At 34.6% G+C, this 20961-nt stretch overlaps 6 protein-coding genes across 19 annotated transcripts in view; 3 read left to right on the forward strand and 3 right to left on the reverse strand.

The window, feature by feature from the left end:
• Positions 1-274: 274 nt before the first annotated feature.
• Positions 275-2533, reverse strand: LOC135844045 (syntenin-1-like). Of its 2 annotated transcripts, XM_065362133.1 has the most exons (7): positions 2393-2533; positions 2001-2062; positions 1744-1914; positions 1618-1677; positions 1309-1544; positions 972-1235; positions 275-910 (listed from the first exon to the last, which is right to left on the reverse strand). In XM_065362133.1, the coding sequence occupies exons 2-7, from the start codon at positions 2049-2051 to the stop codon at positions 859-861; spliced, it is 834 nt and encodes a 277-aa protein (XP_065218205.1). In that variant the 5' UTR covers positions 2052-2062; positions 2393-2533; the 3' UTR covers positions 275-858. The 2 variants fall into 2 exon arrangements, with proteins under 2 accessions (XP_065218205.1, XP_065218206.1); XM_065362134.1 differs by lacking the exon at positions 2393-2533 and having other exon boundaries at positions 2001-2251.
• A 109-nt stretch (positions 2534-2642) lies between these two features.
• On the forward strand, positions 2643-3963 carry LOC135844049 (large ribosomal subunit protein uL16-like). Its single transcript, XM_065362147.1, has 6 exons — positions 2643-2773; positions 2869-2896; positions 3030-3162; positions 3241-3413; positions 3499-3661; positions 3742-3963. Exons 2-6 carry the CDS (start codon positions 2874-2876, stop codon positions 3913-3915), a joined length of 666 nt encoding a protein of 221 aa, XP_065218219.1. The 5' UTR covers positions 2643-2773; positions 2869-2873; the 3' UTR covers positions 3916-3963.
• Positions 3964-5733: 1770 nt separating this feature from the next.
• LOC135844044 (uncharacterized) lies at positions 5734-7689 on the reverse strand. Of its 2 annotated transcripts, none has more exons than XM_065362132.1 (7): positions 7498-7689; positions 7216-7351; positions 7024-7133; positions 6755-6952; positions 6293-6419; positions 6084-6199; positions 5734-6001 (listed from the first exon to the last, which is right to left on the reverse strand). In XM_065362132.1, exons 1-7 carry the CDS (start codon positions 7550-7552, stop codon positions 5847-5849), a joined length of 897 nt encoding a protein of 298 aa, XP_065218204.1. In that variant the 5' UTR covers positions 7553-7689; the 3' UTR covers positions 5734-5846. The 2 variants fall into 2 exon arrangements, with proteins under 2 accessions (XP_065218204.1, XP_065218203.1); XM_065362131.1 differs by having other exon boundaries at positions 7018-7133.
• A 354-nt stretch (positions 7690-8043) lies between these two features.
• On the forward strand, positions 8044-14318 carry LOC135844048 (uncharacterized). 9 transcript variants are annotated; one of them, XM_065362141.1, is made up of 12 exons: positions 8044-9319; positions 10656-10836; positions 10928-11076; positions 11248-11477; positions 11562-11637; positions 12402-12485; positions 12562-12642; positions 12719-12799; positions 12880-13095; positions 13174-13271; positions 13345-13486; positions 14121-14318. In XM_065362141.1, exons 4-11 carry the CDS (start codon positions 11461-11463, stop codon positions 13481-13483), a joined length of 792 nt encoding a protein of 263 aa, XP_065218213.1. In that variant the 5' UTR covers positions 8044-9319; positions 10656-10836; positions 10928-11076; positions 11248-11460; the 3' UTR covers positions 13484-13486; positions 14121-14318. The 9 variants fall into 9 exon arrangements, with proteins under 9 accessions (XP_065218213.1, XP_065218210.1, XP_065218215.1 ...); XM_065362146.1 differs by adding an exon at positions 12232-12277 and having other exon boundaries at positions 8095-9319; positions 13345-14318; XM_065362138.1 differs by having other exon boundaries at positions 8044-9354; positions 13345-14318.
• Positions 14319-15044: 726 nt separating this feature from the next.
• Positions 15045-20961, reverse strand: part of Kank (kank) — a 31938-nt gene continuing 26021 nt past the window's right edge. For all 4 annotated transcript variants that reach the window (XM_065362125.1, XM_065362126.1, XM_065362124.1 and 1 more), the window contains 7 exons: positions 17714-18665; positions 16702-16770; positions 16502-16634; positions 16316-16426; positions 16036-16248; positions 15760-15960; positions 15045-15693 (listed from right to left, as the gene is read on the reverse strand). In XM_065362125.1, coding sequence (XP_065218197.1) covers positions 15487-15693; positions 15760-15960; positions 16036-16248; positions 16316-16426; positions 16502-16634; positions 16702-16770; positions 17714-18665 — 1886 coding nt within the window. In that variant the 3' untranslated portion in view covers positions 15045-15486. The remainder of the gene's footprint in view (positions 15694-15759; positions 15961-16035; positions 16249-16315; positions 16427-16501; positions 16635-16701; positions 16771-17713; positions 18666-20961) is intronic.
• On the forward strand, positions 17672-20202 carry LOC135844047 (host cell factor 1-like). Its single transcript, XM_065362135.1, has 2 exons — positions 17672-17790; positions 18709-20202. The coding sequence occupies exon 2, from the start codon at positions 18723-18725 to the stop codon at positions 19533-19535; it is 813 nt and encodes a 270-aa protein (XP_065218207.1). The 5' UTR covers positions 17672-17790; positions 18709-18722; the 3' UTR covers positions 19536-20202.

A 20961-nucleotide genomic window follows, 5' to 3' on the forward strand; every position in this document is an offset into this window, starting at 1 on the left:
ATTATATATTTTTTCAATATTTATCAACTTTTTCAGTTTTTATACATTTATAATTTTTTGAGTTTTTAATACTTATTGAATGAGTTATAGAATTTCATTTTCGAGTGACCTTACTGACCTTCCAGTAACTTTAACCTCTGTAAATTGATCTTCTTGAAAATCAATTATCAAGTTGTATAATTATTGCAAAATAAATTCATTTTTCAACGTTCTCTTTTCTTTTTACTAATCAAAATATTCGAAGAAATGAAAAGTACACAGATATTTCGTCGAATAATGTATTATTATAAAAAAAAAAAAAAAGGAAAATATAAAGGTAAAAAATAATTACTAAAATGAAAGTAGAAAATTCAAACGAATAGCTCACCAAAAATTGAAAAAAAAACAAAACAAAAAAATGAGAAAAAAAATCAATACAAAAATATATGAAAGCACTATTCTAAATATCGGTAATAAAAATATAATAATTATTTTTAAAATATCGCCTAAAATTATGGCAATGTTTCGAGTTTCCTACCTATTGAATAGGCGAACAAAATAATATCATTGGAACTAAAACTTAAAAGATAATAAATTGAGAAAAAAATTGACAAGATATACATAGCATTTTGAAACTCCAAACTAATTCTCCTCGAGTAAAAATGGAAATTCAGTATTTTTGGAAGAATAAAACGAATAAGTAATCAATAGTAAACTTATACACTAAAGAAGCACAATTTCACAACAGAAATAAGTAATAAAAAAATATAACGATATGAGTTGAAAAATGGGAAAGTATAAACGTAAGTGGGAACGTATTAAGTCAAGCTAGTCTATATTCGATGGCTTGATACACCGGGTCATGATCAATAACTATCCTTAGGCATGAGCCGAATGGTCCATTTTCGCTTTTACATAGTCTTCTCGCATTCTGTAAATTAAAATTTTCATCAGATAAAGAGAAATTTACACACATTTTTCATACAACTTACTTTTTCATCATTTGATCGTAAACGTTCGATGGAATAATTGTAACAGTGACAACTTGTCCGCCTGTTTCTATTATTTTGGACATTTCTTTATCAGTCATGCCAATTACGTTTTGCCCTTGAATTTCCAAAAGATTATGATCAGTAACCAGTCCATTTCTAGCGGCGGATGAATCTTTCACCAATGCGGTGATTTTGCCTTTTTTATACTCGAATCCCAGACGTCCAAAGCTATCCTTTTGCATTGTAACTGTACGCTCGAAGGGCCTGTAACGATTACGAAGTTATCAATGTTTGTTCCCAGTAATCGATAGTCAAGTACATGGAAGATGAATCATACCTGTCTCTAACGATAAAATTGATATTATTCACCGAGCATTTCTTGATCAAACTGTGTACTTTATCGGCAGTATAGCCGGCCAATAATGTATCGTTGATTTGTAAAATTTGATCTCCAAAGCGTAAGCCACCCATTGCAGCTGGAGAATCTTTCAATACAAAGCATACGAAGATACCGTTGTTGATGGCCGATACGAGTAAGCCAACACGACCTTTAGCATCTTTGCACAATGTGAGCTGTGAAATGAAAAATATTGATAATCGACTGCAAGGTTATCAAAATAATATACGATTAAACGGATGACGTTACCCGACGTAAGCCATGAGTAACCTGGCCCGGTACCGCAGCTACTTCAATAGTTTTCAGGTTCTGTTGAAATATATTACATTTAATATAAAAAACAAACTCGCAGAATTTTACGTAAAAATGACGCACCATAGAAGGCTTGACAAGCGCATTGGAGTCTTTGGGCAAAGTATCGGAGATGTCCAAACCCATGTATTCCGACAGTACAGGATATAAAGATCCATTCTGTTTGCTGAAAGGGGCTACTGCTGTTTCCGTTGATTGAGTCTTTGAAACTACTGGTTCGATGGGTTTTTGAAGCTGTAACATCAAGTTTATTAGCAGCTCGTTACCTGTGACTTATAATTATACGTATTTAATGCATTAATTTGAACAATCTAACTTACAATATGGTCATCGCTGATTTTCAACTGATCGAATGATGGATACAGAGACATTTTGAAGAATACTGCGAAACAGAAGCAAAATGAATAAATAATATGTATGCTAAAAAATGGAACTCGACAATAATTGAACTAGCTACACAATCTATAACACGAATATTATTCTATTTCTGTGAACAAAGTTCAACGGCAACGAATTAACTACGGTAATTATCGCTCGCAGCACTGCATGTAGATGAATGACTCATTGAGGGCAATTACGAAAAAATTCCAAACGGAAATCATCATGATCTTCCTTGATTAGTGCACTTGAATATAGCAGTGTTTTATCAAATTGAACCGCTTAAACACAGTTCGGTTCATGGATTATACAGATGAATGAAATGTGTACTTACTGGAATAATTATTTGAAATAATTCGGATAATTCTCTACCACAACAAAACCGAAACAAAGGGTATAATATAGCAATAATTTATCGACGATTGATATCAATTCACTGTTTTCAGAGAAGACAGAAGACAGACAAGACGAAAAGGGTTCGTGCTCGGGCCCTCGGGCTCACAGGCGGAAGGAGTAGTAGAAAGGATGGACAGGTGCGGGAACGGGGAAAATCCAAAATGTAAACATCTGATAACCTATTTCCATGAAATAGGTAAAAAATGGAAGCATCTGGGAACAGCGGAGGCACTAAAAAATGCCATCGTTGCACACATGTGATGGAAATTTTATCAATCAAGAAATTTCACTATTTCAGTGATTTGAATAAAAAGACGTGGTGAGTATTATTTCTCAATTAATTTAGTAAAAATTTTACTTATTTATGTTGATTGATGTAGATTTTATAATACGTTTTGTTCTACTCTATTGCAGCTAAGATGGGGCGTCGTCCAGCGCGGTGGTAAGTTATCAATTTTCGTATATTGAGTATACTCAGGATGGTGACTCGTCTGCACATTATTATTGTATAGATTATGCTCTTATAATTTAATTCGAATCATTCCATCTACTAAGTACGATGACTTCTGTTTCAGTTATCGATATTGCAAGAACAAACCGTACCCGAAAAGTCGGTTTTGTCGTGGTGTACCAGACTCTAAAATTCGTATCTTCGATTTAGGCAAAAAGAAAGCCAGAGTTGATGACTTCCCTCTGTGTGTTCACCTGGTGAGTGTTTCATTGCGTTTCGTTGTATTCCGTACATTCCTGATTCAAAAGATCTAAGATCGTATGTATTGTTATCAGGTATCAGATGAATATGAACAGTTATCATCCGAAGCATTGGAAGCCGGCCGTATCTGCGCTAACAAATATTTAGTTAAACATTGCGGTAAAGATCAATTCCACATTCGTATGCGATTACATCCTTTCCACGTTATTAGAATCAATAAAATGTTGTCCTGTGCCGGAGCTGATAGGTGAGAATTGTGTTTCTGCCGGTGTTTTTAATTTTATCACTGTTGGTATGTAGTACTACTAATTTTATTGTAATCGCTTGTCTAGATTGCAAACTGGTATGCGAGGAGCTTTCGGCAAACCACAAGGAACCGTTGCTAGAGTTCGAATTGGCCAAGCCATCATGAGCGTTCGTTCTTCTGATCGTTACCGAGCAGCCGTTATTGAAGCTTTGAGACGTGCCAAATTCAAGTTCCCTGGCCGTCAAAAAGTACGATTTTTTAGTATTTCGATTTTTCAATACTCAGATAGGTCGAGTGTTGATTTCTAATTATCTTGATGTGTTTTCAGATTTATGTCAGTAAAAAATTCGGATTTACAAAATACGAACGTGATGAATATGAAAAACTCAAAGAAGCAGGAAGATTTGCACCAGATGGATGTAACGTCCAGTTTAGATCGGACCATGGCCCCTTAGATAACTGGAGAAAAGTTCAAGCCGAATTGGCTGCCGCTTCGCAATAAATTGTATAACTCGAAATTAAACGATGAATTTTGTTTTCAAATTTATTACATTGGTCTCGTTCATTTGTCGTAATTATATTTTAATTCTATTTCGTGGAAGAGAAGGGAAGGAAGGGTTACATAACAATATCGTAGGTGAGAAAGTACAGTGTGGCCTTGTTGTGCCAATGGGTTTTCCCCGTGAGTTTCGAAATTTCTATGTTGTATGATGTAGTTTGACGTTGGGCGATCTGGTGTTACATAAAAAATGATAAGTCATCGTTAGACTGCGGGATGACGAATCGTAATTATTCCTAAGTAGTTGGGCGAATGAAAGTCTTGAAATGAAGTATCGCCTAAATTGTTAATCGTGATGAATCTCCAGCAGTTTTTCTTTTGGGTGAATCAACCAGTACAGTAGTTACCCATATTGTATTTCAAATTTTTGGCTGTACACTAAGTACTGTACTAAAATACATTATCAATTTGTTTGTATATTTTACTAAAAATCACTGAGGGGCGGCGAGGTGATGGATTTTGGATTAAAATTTGTGGTAAAAATACACTTTTGGTGTCGGTGTCCGGAAAAGTCTTCGTGTTAAATTCTTACAAGGGGACCTTTACATACATTGAAAGCACATGTCTCGCAGACTACAGAACCAAATTTTTAGCTGGCGAAGTTGGTTTATCGATTTTTGAAAATGACAGAAATACATAGCCTATCATTTACTTACAATGAACCTAGGGTTAATATACTATAGTCGACCCCCCCCCTTCACCGCCAAATCGATTGCCACTATTTTCGAGCCATCCTGAAGCCCTCTGCAAAAGTCGACCATTTTCTCCAGCAAGTTCAAATTGCTCCAGAAGGTGCGGTAATAAACTTCGGCAGTTGACAATTTAATCCTATCATAAGTTCGAAATTCCTAATTGATCAGAACCGGTGAATCGCAATTCGCAAACCCGAAGTAACAAGTTGGAAATAGCATTTTTTTACGTTCCGAAAAATCTCAAATTTAAAAAAAAAACAAAATCGTCAATTTTTGTACCTATGTAACAATAAATTGCTCAAAACTTTGTTCATCTCTCAAAGTCGACCTCCCGAATCGATTGGCACCATTTTCCAGTCGATCTGGAGCCTCTAGAAAAATATAAACTTTCTCCAGAACTTTCAACTCGCTCCTAAAGACGTTTTAAAGTTTAGGCAGCTGAAAATTTAATCCTAGCATAAGTTCGACATGTTGAATTGATTAAGGCCGGAGAATCGCAAATTCGAGGTGACAATTTAAAAAGTGCATTAAAAAAAATCGTAAATGCTTGCGCCAAATAACTCAAAACTTCGTCTGCTTCCTAAAGTCGACCCTCAGAATCGAAAGTCACAGTTTTCCAGGCGATCTAGAGCTTTCAACAAAATTTGACTCTTTTCAGCAATTTCGAATTGTTCCAGAAGACTTAATCAACTTCAGCAGCTGAAAATTTAATGCAATTAAATGAAAAGTTTAAATATTCCGAACTGATTGGCGTCAAGAATTCACAAATCCGAGGTGACGAGTTGCAAAGTGTACGTGTCTATTTTTGTACGAGTTGAAAAATCTCAAATTTAGAAAAAAATTGTATAATCGTTAATTTTGCTTTTTTGCAACAGTTTTTTTCAAAACTTCTTCTACCTCCTAAAGTCGATCTACTTTCACAATCGTGGCAGACTCAAGGGAAAATTTAAATAGTAGGTATATCATCTCAAAATTGAAAAATTAATTTTCTACCAACTGGTGTAGTGTTGCGAAAACTTTGTGTACTAAATCACCAGGCGAATGACATCTATTGATTGAAGAACACAGATTAATCTCAACACAATTAAAATTTAATTGAAAAACATCAAAACAATAAACTTGAGTACCTACATATACAAATAATAAATCTGTAAAATGAAAAAAATGAATTATGGATGAATATTAATGCAGATAAAAAGTATTCCATTTACTTCTTGGAACACCTAAAATGAGCAATGCCTCCCAAGCGAAGAAAAATTTAAGCGAGCCCTTCAATCTTGGAACAGTTTCTCTGAACACTTCCATTAAAGCAATAGCTAAAATTTTTCGTCTCTCAACTTTGACAGAAAAAAAAACATATGTTAGGTACTAAATTTACACGAATCAAAATTATTTAATGAATTGTTACAGCTTAGGTACCTTCGAAGTTGCTTTCATCGCAATAACCAGTCATATCATATTTGAGAAGTGTATTATCTGTTTTATAGCTTGCATTCTGCTGATCTTTATTTTCATCTGATTTGACTTGACCTTGTCTGTGAAGAGAATAAGCAGATTAATAAGAATTGCTCGAAATACATACATAAGTGCTAAATTACCCCCAGGTACTTTCAGAGAAAAAAGCTTACATTTCCTCAACCATTGACATCAATTGAGTAAACTGGGATGCATTCAAGCTGCATTCATTGCAAATGTAGATACCCAATTTTTTTGAAAATTTGTTTAAATGAACCCAGTGAGATACATTGTTTGAGCCTGAGAAATGAAGGATGAATAAATGACATGAATTTATGCACCCGATGCCTGATTAATTGCAGATTCCCAGTTCCCACTAGTTATTCCATTTTTGTGAAAAGTGTAAAAGCAAAGTAGGCGAATAACGATACATTTCTTCCATCGTTCAACAAATAATTGTTGTCGAAATGTCATATGATAGGCGAGACATAGTCCGTATGACGTGACTGGCTTCTTCTGGACAAACTGAAGTTGAAACAGGATGGAAAAACCAGGGAGAGCCCTCAATTAATCAGACATCAAAATTGATGTTCACTTCAGTTTTGCGAACAAACAAATGAGTACTTTTTACTCACCAACACAAAGAAGAAATCGATTCGGTACACCGTAATTATCCCACTTATTCTCAGGAATTCCTAATCTTCTCAATATTGCGGTACTGTAGAAATGCTTAGAAATGACCCCCAATTCTGGAATATTTTCTCTATACACTTTCCTGATTGCATATGCCAAAGTATTTCGAGAAGATGCACCAAGGGTTTGGTTTCGACCTTCTAGAACATTTGTAACGAAGTATTTCAGCATACTTAATTATTAGACAAATAATATTGTGGCTTACCCACACGGTATTTTCCGGCCCAAAAAGCATTCGTCGAGCTAGCAAATAGAAATAAATTGAACATTTTGTTCGACTTATCGTTGTCATAGTTTCTATCTCCATTTGCTGTTCTTCGACTGTGAAATATTTAAAAAGTATTTTTCATTAAATCAAATAAATTACACAACCCATAAACGAGAAGATGAGTGCTTTGCTTACATAGTATTCAACAGACGAATCACCTGAATCTGACTTGAAAGGTTTACCGCGTTACGCTCATTGCAAATGAAGAAACTAACGTGCTTCCGAAATTTTTTTAAATCCAAGTAAGGAGTTGGAGTTGTTTCATGTTGCTCTGCGAAAACAAACTTATGAAAAACTTGGAATTAAGGATCTCTATGAACATGAACCAAAATTAAAAATTTGTTGCCTGTTTTGAAAACGAATGATTAGCCACGATTTCTGTCTTCAAACTAATAAACACATTCATGTAATACTTACTTTTGGTTTTTTGTAGCCAAGTCGAAGATTGAGGTTTTACGCGGTGAGTGAACATCCCATCCAATTAATTTCTTTGCCAACTAGGAAATGATTAAATTATAAAAAGTGAAAATATTCAAATATATGAATAGACCAGAGGAAGTTTTTTTGACGAATTTGACAAGAGATGGACAGATGGTAGTCTTTGACTATATATACATGGACTACTATCTTCATTGTTGCCGATGAAGCCGAAGTAATAGAGGTACTAGATCGGGAGCATCGGGAATTTTCATGCGCGCGCAGGAATCCGAACCACCCTCGCACCTTCCAATCACGATGAACCACGGAGCGACGAACACCCTCCTACGTCCCAACGACCACTACGCTCGTTGCAACGAAATCTCGCGCATGCTCAGAGCCCATGTCCCGATCTAGTACCTCTATTGCTTTGGCTTCACGATTCCCGTTCAACAACAATAGGAGATAGCAGTCCATGTATATATAGTCAAAGATGGTAGTGATGTCAGTACTATCGATACTATCGACGATACTACCGATAGTTTGATTTTTTTAGGACTATCGATAATACCGATAGTTGAAGACGATATATCGATATCGTTTTTTTTCGTCAAAAATTGTCTATTTTCTCAAAAAGTGCGCGTTCATTTCATATTTCAACAAAAAAATTGAGAGATATTATTTTTGAAATGTGAAATTATTTCAAAATACAGATGAAAGCATCAATTTTATTGCTTTGTTACATCATAATGACGCTCCAAAGTGTTATTCAACAATTATCCTGCCCATTACTGTGCAATTTTACGTGTTTTTAACGTTCACCAAACTATCGATACTATCGATATAATACCGATAGTTTGGTTACGATAGTTTTTCAATACCGATAGTTGAAAAATATCGATATTTTGCATCACTAACAGATGGACCATATGGACAGATGGAATAATGAAAATGAAATTGAAATTTGGAAATCGAAGGACCCAACATGGCTGACTCCCATATATGACGTCACTATCACTGTTTATGATAAGGATATAGAATGTAGATATTTATAAGTTTCATGGGTATTGCACTATTGCACCTAGTTTAAACCTTTTTTTTTCATGTGATAAGTGTTATAAAGTAGAATATAATGTTGACACATTTGAAAATATCCTAGTCATAGATGGTCCTAGCTAGTGATGGGATCCATTTCTTTTCTTCTCGCACTTAATACTTTTGCCTCTGCTTCTCTCCGGCCAATTTGCCTTTCTTTTACTTTCAAAATTGAGATTTCAAATTTACCTACTAGAAATTCTAAAGTTGTTGTGGAGTCAAAAAAAATGAACTCAGCGCATAAAAAATTCACCTCTTAAACATAAACAAAATTAAACACTAGTACCTTGCGCAACAACAGAATCAAAATCTTTTGATAGTTGCAAATTTACAGCCTAAATTTTTTTTGTAAAATTTGTAGATGTAGATGTTGTGTTGATTCATGTTCAACTCTCAGTCTCAACCACTCTCGTTTTAGAAATCAGATTAATCATTAATTGAAAATATCATTACAAATACTCAACCTACTGCAAGTAACAAGATTATTGTTTCAGAAGAAGAGATGCACTTAACATGGCATCAGATAAGTATTATTTAAGTTTTCATTCCAAACTCTGTTGAAGATGCAGCGTATACTTTATGTGTTGTTTTATGATGCTTTATTTCAGGGTTCTCTTCACCGGAATAAGCAGAACTGATTGTCATATCAATACAAGTAAAATTGACATTTGACAAATCTCAAACTTTCAAAGATACATACTTCCAAGAACTTCAATAACTTGATCAAGTATGGCATGGCGCTAGAGGAGATTACCCTTCGAGGTAGTAGTGTAAAATTTAACTACCGCTGTTTTTTGTGAAAATCTTGTTAATATGGTGGGAATTGATATTCTATCGAAGAATTTTTTCAGAATTCCTCGGACAAGTTGAAAATAATTGGTGGTTAGATTCTTTCTAATAAAATCCTGACTTCTATAAGAATCTAACTACCAGATTTCTTCAACGGGTCCGACAAATTTTGGAAAAATTCTTCGATAGAACACTAATTCCCATCATTTTAGTCAGGATTTTGCAAAAAAACCAGTAGTTAGATATTAATGAAAATGAAAATTAATTAGAAATTAACTACCAAAGGTACACAAACACATATGTACATTACGTAGTTACACTAGGTTAGTTTTAGAATTTTTCAATCACTCGTTGGTTCACAACGACTATCAAGAATTTACATTGTACGTACGCAATGTGGTAAGTTCTGTTTGGTATAAGTTAGGTTTAGGTAGATGTAAATTTATTTTATTTCAATTTTTATTTAAAAAATCGTGACAAAAAAAATTCACATCTATCTAAACCCAACTTATACTAAACAGAAATTACCAGTCGTTGTGAAATGTGAATGTGAACCAATGAGTGATTGCAAAAGTTCTAAAACTAACTTAGTGTAACTATGTAATGTACATACATTTATGTGTTTGTGTACCTTTGGTAGTTAATATTTCTAATTAATTTTTATTTTCATTAATATCTAACTACGGTTTTTTTTTTTTTTTTTTTGTTGCAAAATCTTGTCTAAAATGGTGGGAATTAGTGCTCTATCGAAGAATTTTTTCAAAATTTGTCGGACCAGTTGAAGAAATGGTAGTTAGATTCTTAAGAAGTCAGAAATTTTATTAGAATCTAACTACTGATTATTTTCAACTTGTCCGAGAAATTCTGAAAAAATTCTTCGATAGAAAACCAATTCCCACCATATTAACAAAATTTTCACAAAAAACAGCGGTAGTTATTGAAGAAAATTGTTGGTTAGATTCTTATAAGTCAGGAATTTCATAAGTATCTAACTACCAATTTTCCTCAACTTGTCCGAGTATTTATGAATAAATTCTTCGTCAGGATACTATTTCACATCATTTTAACACGATTTTCGCAAAAAACAGTGGTAGTTAAATATTACACTACTACCGCGTTGGTAGTATGATTCAAATACATAATTAAAATGACTATAGTTTGCTCTGATTTAAAACGATTTTTTCATGTCCTTTCAATTTTTATACTAGGTACCTATTCTAATTCGTTGGGATATTTTTGCCAAATTTGTATTATTAATGTGATTTTTTTGATAGATACCATAATAATTCACGCGTTCGAACATCTACCTACTTCGGATACATGCTACAGACATGGTGCTCTATTTTCACCTGACCAGGCCTGTACTGTGCCTAATCAACGTGGATATTAATTGAGAAATGACAGTCTGATGTCTGAACTATTGAATGGTGGTTTGCGAACATTGTTATAGCACAAGTACGTGATTTTGTTGAATAATAAAAGCAAGAAGTTTGCGCCTTTGCCTACCAAACTTGAAAAAGTAATACATATGAATTTTTTTTTCCAGTACCTAGTTGGCAATTTGAGCGTTACGCTTACATTGAAGCCTTGGAAGCTGCTTGAGCAGTACAATTATGACCCCGGAATAATTGTATATCATCTAGTTGAATAAATGATTTACAAACTGAAGTAAATGAATAACCAAAGATGAAAGATGTAAGTAGCATGAAAATTTAACCGCATCGTGGATTCTATTTACACATTATTTTTAAGCGCATTGCTCATGTTAGGAGTTTTTTCGAGTAGTAAGGTCTTCGAATTATTCATCACACGGATAAATAAATTTGATTACCAAAAATGAGTTCTATCAAGCTTTTATTTTTGTAGATTACGTATTTCGTTGACAAATGATTTCATATACCCGACAAGTACAAAGGATTTACCGAAAAAAAATTTTCAAAACGTTGCACCCGAGTTATTTAGAATTGCTGCGCAGTATTTGTTATACCTTTCGAATTCGGTTGGATAAGATTTTGATACCCAAACATCAGCTTCGGCTGTTGAAAGGAAATTAACGTTAAAACGGGGAAACCAGATCACATGTTGAGGATTGTCAAGTATGTTTGGAATTTTTGGGTAATATTGAGTGCAAAAATGTTATAAAGATTAAAATCTGTGATTTATTTATTTTTGTTCTTTAGATATGGTATGTGTAAGTCTCCGCTAATGATGCATACGTTGACGACAGTGGTCAAAAAGTATCTTACTGACGTTCAAGTAAGTACATCTTATCCGGACGAACGGTGCGGTGTTTTTACAATTTTTCTGCATTTCTACAATTATGTAAATGTAACTAAATATTTAATGTTACGTATGATTTATTTTACGTGAAAAAAATATTACATTCCTTCTGTAAGATGTAATACCTATTTGGCAATTTTTTTAATTAGGGTATCCTGCTGAAAAAAGTAAATGTGAAAAATCCGACCTGATAAAATAAAATTGATACATTTTTTTCAAATACCTCCTCGAAGATTGGAGATTCTTTTTTTCAATTTGTACTAAAAACATCTGCGTTTCTGTTAAATCGTGAAATGAATAAATCTCATTAATTATTTTGAAGAAAATGAGAATAAGAAAATGTAGTATTATAAAGGATACGAATTGGTGCGTATATTATTTTGAAATTTAAAAAATCTGCACGCTGCAATAAAAACTATCTGAAATTGATGAATCTGTGGCGAGAAAACCAAATTGGTGATAAGAGCAAGTTGTTTTCCTCTCATTTCAAAATTTCGAATTTTACGATTTTATAAATTTAGTTTTGGTTGTTAGTAAAATTTTTTTTTAAAAAGAAATGGATAATTCAAGGAAACGTTCTTTGTCATCGGATGAAACTGATGGAGCGACTAGTTCTGTAAGTTTTAAAATCAAGTAGTCTGTTTTAATCAATAATGAAACAGTTTTTCAGTTATGAACTGAAACATTTGAAAAATAGTATAATTAATGTGAATTTTTCTTCCAATTGTGTGTATATAAAGAAACAAATGCGGCCTGATGTGGATGACACATCGAACGAATCCGATGAACAGTCTCCAGGACAAAACGTTGTAGCGGAAAATCAGGTAAGAATTCAGGACAATTATTGCATAGAGTATTCAACTACTCATTTTTGAATCACTGACTTTGGTTATTTTTCAGGGTTTAGGTGTGGATGGCGAAGTATTGTCGAATGAATCTGATCCAGCGTCTCCGGGACAAAATGATATGGCAGAAAATCAGGTAAGCATTCAGAACAACTATTACATAGAGTATACAACTACTCATTTTTGAACCACTGACTTTGGTTATTTTTCAGGGTTTAGGTGTGGATGCCGGAGTATCGTCAGAAGAATCGAATCCACCACCTCCGGCGCAGAATGATATGCCTGAAAATCCGGTAATTATTCATACAATTATTACATATTATATGTTAGAGTATACTTAGTTATTGAAATATTGATTATGGTTTTTATGCAGATCCTTCAAGTAGTAGTGTCTTCAAACGAATCGCTACCACAAAGTAGTGACTCTTCGCCAATTACCCCGGATCGAGATCGCTCAAGATCGCTCTCTTCTGAAGTGGCGCCACCCACTCCTCACGTCGAGTTACCAGAAGGGGAATTTCCAATCGCCCAAGCCAGTTCATCCACTGATCATCGTGGGATGGATAATAGTTTAATAAGTCAACGTGAGGTTTGTATACTCATGCAGTTTTTATCTATGTTGTTTTTATGATGTATGTTTGTACAATAATCCTTTGCATAATTTCAGAGATTCCTTTCTACAGTTACAGAATATGCGATTGGTCCGTCAACCTCTAGTCTCACAGGAGAAATGAATGAACAAATATCGCGTGTATCTAGAGAAATGTAGGACATTTCAATTTCTACATACTTTTTTGTAGTATTATAATAATGATTATTTAATACTTTGTGTTGACAGATGCGAAGAGCTCATCAACGATTCAAGTAGTAATAGCGTCTCATCGTTTTTAAGTTTTGTATTAATGCTGCCTGAGTCAAGACGTTTGCAATACTTGGCACAAGTTATCGAAATATTAGGATTAGCAGAAAATCAATAGTTTATTTGAATCGGTCAGTGCAGAAAGGTAACAAGTCACATTTTTGAAAAAAAATTTTTTGCGGAAATGGGGGTTTCAAAGTATGGCGGATCGACTGGTGATGTCAGATTTCCGCAAAACTGCCGGGAAAGTGGTATTTGGGCGCAGAAAAAGGGCGGATCCGCATTTATGACTTTTTTGTAAATTTTTTTAAATTCCTTGAAAAATAACTAACATTTTTGAGAAGACCATTTTTTGAAATTTAAGTTAATCTCTGAACTGAAAAAGGATGAAAAAATTAACAACTTCGACAAAAAGTCTTAGAACTCAAGGGGTTTTTGGTCAATTTAAACGGGATAGCAGTCTAAATGATGTACTTAGATGTAGAATCAAGCCCCATTCGTGCCCGAGAAATTTCGAAAGAAATTTTGTCAATTCAGTGCAGAAAGGGTCTAAGTCCCATTTGTTTAGGCAGCAACAGCACTGGCGCACGTGAATATTTTTTTTTGGAAACTGCGCTAAAAGTTGTGTCTTGGGGTCCTCTTTCAATGACCTTAAGCATGTTTACTGAAATTTTTTGATTTTTGAATGAATCAGTTTTTTGTTATTCCTGAAAAACGCAAAAATGGACTTATGCCCTTTCTGCACTGACCGATTCATTTATGATGCAATTTTTTGAATATTGATTTTAATTGTTTTTAAATTTTAATTGAACGAAAATTCGGATCTATTTTTTTAAAAAACTGTTTCACTCTACAATTTTTGAGTCCTTTTAATGTGTGTACCTAATTTTAAAAACTCTGTTTCGTTCTACAATAATGTATAAAGTCCTTTTAATAAATATTCTAGGCAGTAATCGTAACCTTTTTTTTTTAATTTTCTGTTTCGAGGATGAGAAGGGAAGATGTGGTCTTGATTATGCCAATGGGGTTTCCTCGTGAGTTTCGAAATTTCTATGTTAAATGATGTAGTTCGACGTTGGGCGATCTGGTGTTACATAAAAAATGATAAGTCATGGTTAGACTGCGGAATGACGAATCGTAATTATTCCTATGCAGTTGGGCGAATGAAAGTCTTGAAATGGAGTATCGCCTAAATCGTGATAAATATCCAGCAGCTTTTCTTTCTGGTGTATCAACTAGTACACCCATAATGCATTTTAAATTGTTTGCCCTGAACCCTTACTTCTAGAATGCTGTTATGATTTTGTGGTCAAATTAACTTTTATTAGTTTAGAATCAGGATCACTGCCATGAAAAAATGTATCACAATTCAACATCCATATTGTATTTTTCAAAATTTTGCACCTTAAGCTTCCTTTTGTTACTTTGGGAGGCTCAATTTTGATTTGGTGGTCAAAAAGGATCTCAAAGTCAACGGTCAAAGCCTTTGAAACCCTATTATTCGAAGATGAATGAAAATATTGCATCCAAAATTTCATACGTATACCAAAATTGTTTCAAAAGCCATTACGTTTTTTTTTTTTTTTTTTTGATAAAATACTTACCTACCTGTTTTTACCTTTGATCAAATAATGTGTAAAAAATTTTTTTTACTATTTCTTCGTCAAATAAATAACGTGTTCGATTCGGAATAACAATTTCTTAAAGGATTATTATTTAAACATAACAATACAATAATAAATATAACATCACAAATGGACACGACATAAAAACGATATCTTTTTTAATTACCATCAACAATTAGAGAAGTTATAAATTAGTAAAAAAAAAATACATATGGCCAAGATCTAATCTAAAATGGAAAATGTATCGAGGAACAAAGAGAAAATATTGGAATGCTCGTCAGTCATATTTACATCGGTATTAAGCAACACATCGGAAATGTTAAACGTATAATTGACATAATATTAATCCTGATATGTTGACCGTTACTTCTTCATCTATACCACATAAGTAAGTTTCATTGCACACAACTACTTCACACTAGTACGAAAGCGAATCGAATTTTTTCAATTTTGGCTATCATAATGATTGGAAACCATCGTAGAGTTTATCACAGTATCACAAAGCAGCTGAAGGCGAAGATGGGGTAGATTTCAACGATGGAGTTCGCGTTCGATGTTCCATTAGAATTGGATTAGCACTTCTCGATCGTTTCTCTTTGGATCCGTTTGAATTCATATCAGCGAAATGTTGACGAGCATACAGAGCGATACCGATCTCTCGATGGCCGGCTTCCATTGCAATGGTCAATGCATTACTGCCATCCTACAGATAAAAGTTGAATTAGTGGAGGAAAGTGAAAAACCGACAATAAGTTTAGTATCAACTTACGTTATCTTTAATGGTTAAATCACATTCTGGATGCGAAGATAGAGCATTTACGATATCCAAATAACCGTGCTCAGCAGCACACATAAGAGCTGTACTACCATCATCGTCTTGAATATTGACATCAGCGCCGCATTCAAGTAGTAAATTTACAACGTCCAGTTTACCATGGGATGCGGCTAACATCAAAGTAGTCTGACCATGCTGTAAAATTAAATTATCGAGTGAACGAATGCGAATTAAAATTACTTTATACGCAGTGATTTATGTATTACGTACCTTTTTAGCTTTTAAATTTATATCGGCCATTTGGAACAAACGTCTGATAACATCACAATGAGTTGAAGATTTTATTTCGGCCAATGAAACGAGCATTATACAAGTATATCCAGCGTCGTTGACTACGTTTATATCGCAAACTTTAGAATCGAGTAGAATCGAAACAACGTCGAAGTTGCCATGAGATACAGCATAATGCATCGCTGTGTTACCCTGAAAAATATCAAGTTTTAGGATTCTCGGATCGGTATGAGTTAAAGGCGGGAAAAAATATACTTACGGCTCCATCTCGCATATTAACCACGTATTCTAATAAGCTGGTGGAGATTTCCTCAATGGCATCCAGGTAGTCTTCGACAACTAAAGGATCTGCGATACTTAAACTGGATATCTGCGAAATAACGAAGAAATGGGTTAGATGAAACTTCAATGGATACAGATAAGCATATCTTCTGAAGATACGAACTTTGAACCATTCTTGTTGAATTACAGATATTGCGTTCTTCAGAGTAGTTTGTTTCAGTTTTGAGAATGTTGGTTTGTGAAGTGAATCATTTAGAACTTTCATCGCAGCTTTCATTTCAGTACTGGGTTCAGCTCTATAAAAATACAGTATATTAGTACAATATCATCCAGAGATACTACAAGATTTACGATGAAACGTACTTAATCTTATTATCTGAGATTGGTTGGAAGAATGTCTCTTCAGCGAATTCGTTCTGAGAACGACTGTCACTGCAATGAGAATATTGAATTAGTATAAAGTACAGGTGTATTAGCGGAGGTGTAATTTAATACCTGTCAGAACTTTCATCCATTTGTAATGTTTTACAAAACGATTACCAACATTTAGAATTTATTTATTAATGATATTAATCGATGCATCGTTATTTAGAATCACTTTCAAGTTTCGAAGGCGAATCGGAAATTGAACGAGGTAAGGATAATGATTTATTAAATTTTTTAAATCACAAATTTAACCATTAAATAATTACTTTAAATTAATTTTCCTATAATTATTTCGAAATTTTTCGAGTTCTTTTTTTCGAAAAAAGTTATCATTCTTTTTTTGTTATCTTCGCAGTGTTGTTTGTTTACAAACTAGTTTATCGAGTTTTTTACCTACTTACTCGAAATCGACTTACCTACTTTTATCAAATTCCAAAAAATAAAATCAATTTTTTCTGCGAATTCAAGTTTATGTATAAAATTTGCCTTCAATTCGTGACAAACAAGTAAAACAATGTCCGAAATTTGCTAGCAGAGGAAAATTAATTGATTTATTTCTCGGTTATAAAAAACCGAAAATATTTCAAAAGTGTCAAAAGCTATTTTTCTCGTATTGGTAACACTGTTTTTGAAATATCAAGTATGGAGATAGAAATTTTGAAAATTGCGTGATGCTTCATTGTCGGTATTTTGGACGAAAAATTGGAATAATTTCGATTTGAAGAAACGAGGTGAGCTAAATTTTAATTAAATATCACGAGTTTATATTCCTACTCGTTCTGGTAATATTCTAGAGTCGATTATACCCATAATTTGTTCAAATTATCTACGTGTTTGCGTGAAGCATTTTCACTCAAACACGTCCCTTGGGATATTTGCACAATTTGATCGAATTTTTTCATTTTATAGATGTCTGAAATCTCTAGACAATACCTGTAGTGATACATACCTCGTGGGAGTTTTAGATTCCGGCGATTTAACGATATCCGATTTCTTGATTTGTTCATCTTGAGCTGGTATTTTGACGTAAGTATCTTGTCTCATTAATTTCTTCCTGTTATGAGGCGCGATAGGTATGCTTTTTGGTCGCGGTATTTTCGATACAGATAACGGACTATCCTTACCCAAATTGGATAAGTTGCTCGTTTGGCATTTTTCGCACAATACAGGCGTACTGAAAGACGTCTCAGTGGACGCGTCGACTAATTTTTTCTTAATCGTATTGACACCGGACTCTTTCGTTCGAGGTACTGGTATCTGATCCGTCTGACACCCTCGTTTCGTACATAGAACATTTTCCTTAACGATAACATCTTTCGTTTGGCAGTATTTGGAATAAGTTCGTTTTAAATTTATTAGATCAGTCTGTAGTTGAGTAAGTCCACTGGAATGTGGAGTTGAATTTGGTAGATCTTGCGTAGACGTCGCCACCGATCGATTTCTTTTATATTTACCATCGAAGATATTCTTCAATGTGCATTCAGTCCGGGTATCGGGTTCAGTTTGTATACCGGTGTCTCTTTTTTCAATTATTTCTAAAAGTGTGATTTTGTTGAACGTTTGGGTACCAACTGAAGTGAAATTTGATTTTTTTGCATCGTTAAAAATCTGCGTCAGACTAAATTTACGTCTGGGTTGTTCCGGTGATGAAAGTTCAGTCATCGTTTGAGAATCCGTAGTATCCAGCGAAGTATTTGTGGCTACGTTGACGTGATTGAATAGACTGTAATTCGTACCCACATCTCTAGTGATAACCGAGCAGTTGATTCCGGTTTCCTTGAACTGTGGCTTTTTTGGCGATACTGTCATCGTGGCCGTGCTCTGCGTCGTCGTCGTTGTAAAATTGATATCTCCGTTCACGTATTTCTCTCTTTCGCCATTTATCGGCTTATATGTGTAATCTGTAAAGAAAAAAAAGAAGTAAAACTATTATTCTCTTCGCAGATACTCATGACACGATGGATACTAAAGAAGAAGCCAACGGAAACGACGCGTTCAACGACGCTTTAATCACATTAGCATCCGCAGCCCTAACCAGAGATTCGATGCCGGTGGTCAAGAAAGAGATACCAACACCGCAGCCACCCAGCAGCGGTACACCTTCGCCCATAGAAGAACCGCCATGGCACGACGTCGGTATCTTCAGCGCCACCTCGTGCATGGTGAATCGTTTTTTCGTCTCAGACAGGACCAACGATCACGCCACCACTACGTCCGAAAACCTGCCAGATTATAGTAATTTAGGCGTTATGGAATTACTGCCCGGAACGGCGTATAAATTCAGAGTAGCCGCGGTCAACTCGTGCGGACGGGGCGAATGGAGCGACGTATCGGCGTTCAAAACCTGCCTACTAGGGTTCCCCGGAGCTCCTTGCCAAATTAAAATATCTCGGACTGCCGAAGGTGCTAGATTGCAATGGGAGCCACCCACCCTGATCTCAGGTGAAATCCTAGAGTATTCTGTTTGTCTGGCTGTGAAATCATCCCAGAATTCCGGCACAGTACCGTTGAAAGATTTGCCATTTAAAAGGGTCTACTGCGGTATCGAGAATCAAGCTTTCGTCGATAACCAATCGTTGACAGCTGCCCATGTCGACGTGACCACCAAACCCGCCATTATATTTCGTATAGCGGCCAGAAACGAAAAAGGGTACGGGCCAGCGACCCAAGTTAGGTGGTTGCAAGACATGTCTCCGTCCAAAAACCACAACGAACATTCCAAAAAAGATGCCAATCGTAAGAAACTTTCTAAACTACGTGTACCTTCGTAGAAACGTGCCATCGGACTTCGGAGTCAAAATCTCTTTTAATTATTATTATTGTTATCATTTTTCCTACCTTTCTCCCCCCCCCCAGCCCCATCCTCTCCTCTTTGATTGTTGAGCTTTTTTTCCTAGTGTATTGTACGTATTTGTAAGCAACGAGTATCAACAATTGTGCCAAACCAGTGATAAGTATTGGCGTAAGGAACGCTGCCAATCAAACGAGTGTTCATATCAAGTCGAGTTTATATACGCATCTCGGTTCTCTTTTATTCTCCCTTTCCTGCCTGAACCGATTTAATTGTAAGCGTTAATACATAATAATTATGGTGTTTGGAATGACTTTCTTAATGTTTTTTTTTTTTTTTTTTTTTAATCTAAAGTGGAATTACGGATGTGGATTTAGTTTACTATGATTGTACCGTTCTTTTTGTGGGCTATGTCGTATTGTTTTCTAGTCTTCACTAGGTATAAGTTATTCTGTAATGTTTTGCTCAGAAATTTCTGTTTCGTCGATCATCATGTTTCCACACTGGTTTTTTTCTCATTTCATTCACGTGTTTATGGAATACATGGTCATTGGTCGTTGTTTTTATTATTCATTACTATGGATTAACTATATTGTAAGGTTTCTTTGAAATATTTTGTAATATAATATTTTTGTTGTTTTTTTCTATTCTTTTTTCTTTTTCATATTTTATTTTATCTTTTCAGAAGCGATACTCGTGAACGGAAACGTAACCGTAGGAGGGAGAAGAGGGATTCGTGTGATACCCCGGTGACAAACGTAGGTAACTTAAATGCGCAAATGACGGTTTTGAAATTCGTTTATTCGGATACTTGATGATTTTTTTTTTTTGAAACTTGACAGATAATATTGATACCTCTGGTTATTTTTATTTCATAGTTTTTTTTTTTCAAAACTATACACAGATGAAAGTGACGGTGATTTCAATTTTCAACCGTATCTTTGTTTTTGAATCTGAACTTATTATTTTTGACGTAATAAATAAGAGCATTCAAGCTGAAAAATTCCTTGGTTTTTTGTATAAAATTTATACATTTGTATTATTCTGGTTACCTTGATAATAAATTAAATCAAGTCTGTTACGAGTTGGTGACTAATTACGAGTAAGAATGATTTTGTATCAGAAGGCACATCGCTTCTTCGATAATCATCGAGGTCACTGTGACCACATGGTTCGGCGATTCCAGTGGTCTTATCTCGAGGGTTTGAAAAGTACGAGGTGAAATTTCGAATACTTAAAAGGTGGCTAATCAAACTGCGAGCTTATATTTTTTGCTCTTTATAATTTGTTGCGATTATGCAATTGTAGGTTGAGATCTTACCGAAATGAAATTCAACTTCGTTTATGATTTGGTTACCTATATTGTTTACCATACACGTATGTATCGCCTTGCGCTAAGTTTTTGA

This window comes from Planococcus citri, chromosome 4 (genome assembly GCF_950023065.1).
Source record: "Planococcus citri chromosome 4, ihPlaCitr1.1, whole genome shotgun sequence".
Lineage (NCBI taxonomy): Eukaryota > Metazoa > Arthropoda > Insecta > Hemiptera > Pseudococcidae > Planococcus > Planococcus citri.